The sequence below is a fragment of the Xyrauchen texanus genome, chromosome 2 (genome assembly GCF_025860055.1).
Source record: "Xyrauchen texanus isolate HMW12.3.18 chromosome 2, RBS_HiC_50CHRs, whole genome shotgun sequence".
Lineage (NCBI taxonomy): Eukaryota > Metazoa > Chordata > Actinopteri > Cypriniformes > Catostomidae > Xyrauchen > Xyrauchen texanus.
In genome coordinates this window covers 37,516,091-37,519,955 of record NC_068277.1, presented here as the reverse complement: position 1 = coordinate 37,519,955, position 3,865 = coordinate 37,516,091, and the positions used below count along the sequence as shown (strand labels likewise).

At 38.4% G+C, this 3,865-nt stretch overlaps 1 protein-coding gene across 2 annotated transcripts; it reads left to right on the top strand.

Annotated features, from left to right (window-relative positions):
- Positions 1-339: 339 nt before the first annotated feature.
- LOC127657592 (uncharacterized) lies at positions 340-3,865 on the top strand. Of its 2 annotated transcripts, none has more exons than XM_052146461.1 (2): positions 340-2,649; positions 2,913-3,865. In XM_052146461.1, exon 1 carries the CDS (start codon positions 416-418, stop codon positions 2,087-2,089), a length of 1,674 nt encoding a protein of 557 aa, XP_052002421.1. In that variant the 5' UTR covers positions 340-415; the 3' UTR covers positions 2,090-2,649; positions 2,913-3,865. The 2 variants fall into 2 exon arrangements, with proteins under 2 accessions (XP_052002421.1, XP_052002413.1); XM_052146453.1 differs by having other exon boundaries at positions 2,908-3,865.

Below are 3,865 nucleotides of genomic sequence, written 5' to 3'. Positions count from 1 at the left end.
GAGGACCCTGAAATAAGGGAGATCATTGAATACCTAGAGTCAAATAATAAACCACTCAGTTTGAAAGGGAAGACACTGGACATGGTTTTGTGGTTTAAGGAATGGAGTAGGTTTGAAATGAGAAATGGGTTATTGTATCGGAAACGTCTTGATCATGGAAAAGTACAAAGACAGCTAGCGTTACCTAGAGATCTCAGAGAGATGGTACTTACTTGTTTGCACAATGATATGGGTCACCTAGGAGTGGAGAGGACTCTTGACCTTCTTCGTTCTCGGTTTTATTGGCCACCGAATGGCCAATGCCGTGGAAAGGAAGATCAAGACTTGTGAGCGGTGTGTCAGAAGAAAGTCCCCAGTACAGAAGGCTGCTCCATTGGTAAACATACAGACCAGCAGACCATTAGAGTTAGTCTGTATGGATTTCCTGTCAGTAGAACCCGACAGTAGCAACACTAAAGACATCTTGGTAATTACTGACCACTTCACGAAGTATGCCGTCGCAATTCCCACTCGAAATCAAAAAGCTCAGACGGTTGCCAAGTGCCTTTGGGACCAGTTTTTAGTACATTACGGTTTCCCAGAGAAGTTACACAGTGACCAAGGGCCAGATTTTGAGTCTCACACCATCCGGGAATTGTGTAAGATAGCTGGCATTCGTAAAGTAAGAACAACGCCATACCATCCTAGGGGAAACCCTGTAGAGCGATTTAATAGGACACTACTGCAAATGCTGGGTACCTTGGAGAACAAACAGAAAGCTCATTGGAAAGAGTATGTCAAGCCGCTGGTACATGCGTATAATTGCACCAGAAATGACGTTACGGGCTACTCTCCTTATGAGCTAATGTTTGGAAGGCAGCCTCGGTTGCCCCTAGATATTGCTTTTGGGATCTTAAACGACGAACCGTATCAATCTCATTCAAAATATGTAACCTCTCTAAAGAATAGGTTAGAAGAAAGCTACAAATTGGCTTTGGAAAATAGCATGAAAGTAGCCGAGAGGAATAAAAAGAGGTTTGACAGTAATGTGGTGGTTTCTGTTTTGGAAGTAGGCGATAGAGTTTTAGTCCGGAATGTCCGGTTGAGGGGAAAACAAAAATTGGCGGACAAATGGGAATCAGATGTGTACATTGTGTTAAAGAAAGTACAAGATGTTCCTGTGTATACAATTTGTCCTGAAGGGACAGACAGTCCTGTCCGTACTCTGCACCGTGACCTGCTCCTACCTTGTGGGTTTTTACCCGGTGTTGAGGCAGACAAAACTACTTTACCTAAGGTGCATCAGAAATGTCAAACTGGGCCTCAGTCTTGTATGGAACATGCTGATGAGGCAGGAAATTCAAATGATGAGGAAAATTCTGAAAGTGATTCTTATTGTTTTGTACCCAGAGAAAATTTAGAAGTGGTCACTCGGTACATACCACATGAGAGTTCTTCCCATCATTTGGGGAGTCCCCCAATCACAGACACAGTTGAGGTAGCAGGTACCAGCCAGACAAACGTAAATTCTCTGAAAGAAAAGCGGCTTAAAGCTAGTGAGGTAATCAGGAAATCATGTGATGGAGTGAATAAGAACTTACCTGTGAGTGATGGAATGGGATCTGAAATTGTGGAAATTGAGCCTGGGGGATGTAGAACAAACAATGATGTAAGAGTGTCCTGGGAGGAGGAAAGTAATAACTCTGAGGCATTGGATGAGTATTCTGAAACAGAAGTGCTGTATCCAGTTGAGAAATTGAAGGTTGTTCAGATTGAGAAGGATGACCCCAAGCTTGAGACGGTTCCTGAGGATCATCTTTCAGGTGATGGGATGCCAGGAAAAGAGAACTCACCGAATGAGGGTGTTAGACGTTCTGCAAGGCAGATCAAACCCCCAAAGAAATTTCATTATCCCCATTTAGGGAATCCTTTAATTTCAGTGGTTCAGTCCTTATTACAAGGATTAAGTGCTGCTTTTGCTCAGTCAGAGGAAAATTCCGATTTTATTTTGAATCAGAGTGCTATGGTACCGGGCGACCCCTTGTCAGTGATGACAACACAGCCATTTGCATGCCCGAGGACGTGCATAAGATCAAAGGGGAGGGTGTAACCCTGGTTACAAACAGTATTAAGATGTGATTGAAAAATGTAAATGAGCAGAAGGTAATAATTTTTTATGAGCAGTAAGACAGCAAATGAAAATATGTTGTACTTTGGAGAACTGACCAATGATATTTGAGAATGGTGGTTAGCGCATTTTTCATTTCCTTAAGTAGTACGCGATTGAGTTTTTCCTTCTTTTTTTCTTCACTCGGTGGAACAGAAGAGAGTAGATGTGTTTCATTGCACTCTGAAGATATTAGAAATGTTATTAGTCAAATAGCAATATTTGATTTAATATTGAAGTGATTTAGACAAGATTTAACATGTGAAATGGAAGATTTCGTGTAAAAAAAAGAAAAAAGGATTTTATTTAGCTGAGACTGACGCGACTGCTGAGAAGAAGCCTCGTTAACGCATAGCGTGTTACTAAACGCATTAACCAGTTGTTTTATGAAGAGCGAAAGAGTTTGTAATGAGAGTGTAACTTTGAGGAGATGTTTGAGCAAAAGATCAATGGAAATCTGAGTTCTTTTGGAGTTAAAATATTCAAGTTCATCAGTGGTCTTGGTGAGTTAAAAACTGTTATTTCATGTACTAATCTGTTGTATAAATGTTCATATAACTGAAATGTAAAATGAAAGAGTTGCATTTAATTAATGGTGAATATACGATATGAGGCCACAGGTGATGAACGCATGCTTCAATGTTCGTATGTAAAATACAACGGCCATTTTTGATATCGCTGTGAACTGCGGTAATAGATGTTTGTATATTATTAAAAAAAAAACACATTACTAACCATGGCTCTGTGACCTTGTATTCAAGGTCAGGTTTTTTTTTGTGTGTGTGTTTGTTTCTTTCTGTTTATTGTTTTTTTGGTTTCATCATCTCCTGCCTGATGAATACTGTGTGCTGATGAGCCAAGGTTGCATTGAAGTGACGTTCACCGAAGTGAAGTTCTTGGACTTCCAGAATTGTCCAAATTCCCGTGTCGTGGAGGGAGTTGGGACTGGCGAGCCACTAGGATCTAAAATCAAGCTTTAATTGAGTGACATTGATGTTGCCGAGTTGGACGGTAGGAAATTGAACCAACAACACATACACCTGTATTTCTCTGGTTCTTTTGGAGGATTTCAGAAGAAAGACTGAGTGGTTTCAGCCATATTCACAAAGTTGTGAATTAAGAATTAAAAGACTGATTCACAGAACCCATTTTGAAACTGGGATCTAAGTTTATGTAAAAAAAAAGGAAATCATATGTGAAATTATTCAGATTTAATTTGTGTTTCTTTTATTTGTATTGTTGTTCTTGTCATTTTATTTTATTTTTATTTCCACAAATTGAAATGGGGAAATGTATTGGATAAATTGAAAGAAATACCAAACAAGTGAATTTACCTACTAAGATAATATTTTTTTTTTTTTCCCCGTAAAATTGTTATTCAAAAGTTAAACTCAAGAGTATCATTGGAGTGGGTTCACAGGTATCTATCTATATATTAAACTGAAACTAATAAGAGAATAATACCTAGAAGAAATCAAATTCAAAGGGTAATACAATTGGCATAAGAAAAATTATTCTATATGTTTATTTAATTTTTCTACACAAACTTGTGTTTTTTTTTGTTCATTTATTTCCTACTTCCATGTTATGCATTCCAGTAATGTGGTATAAATAAGGTTAAAATATATATATTCAGCTGAACTTAATACAATGTCTGGGTGAGTCATTATTGTTGTGTGCTCCTTATTTTCAGTAGGCGAATCTAATCTTCTGATAGAT

Bases quoted from the DNA above. Each gene is read 5' to 3' on its own strand.
- LOC127657592 (XM_052146461.1), top strand. From the start codon at position 416: ATGGATTTCCTGTCAGTAGAACCCGACAGTAGCAACACTAAAGACATC.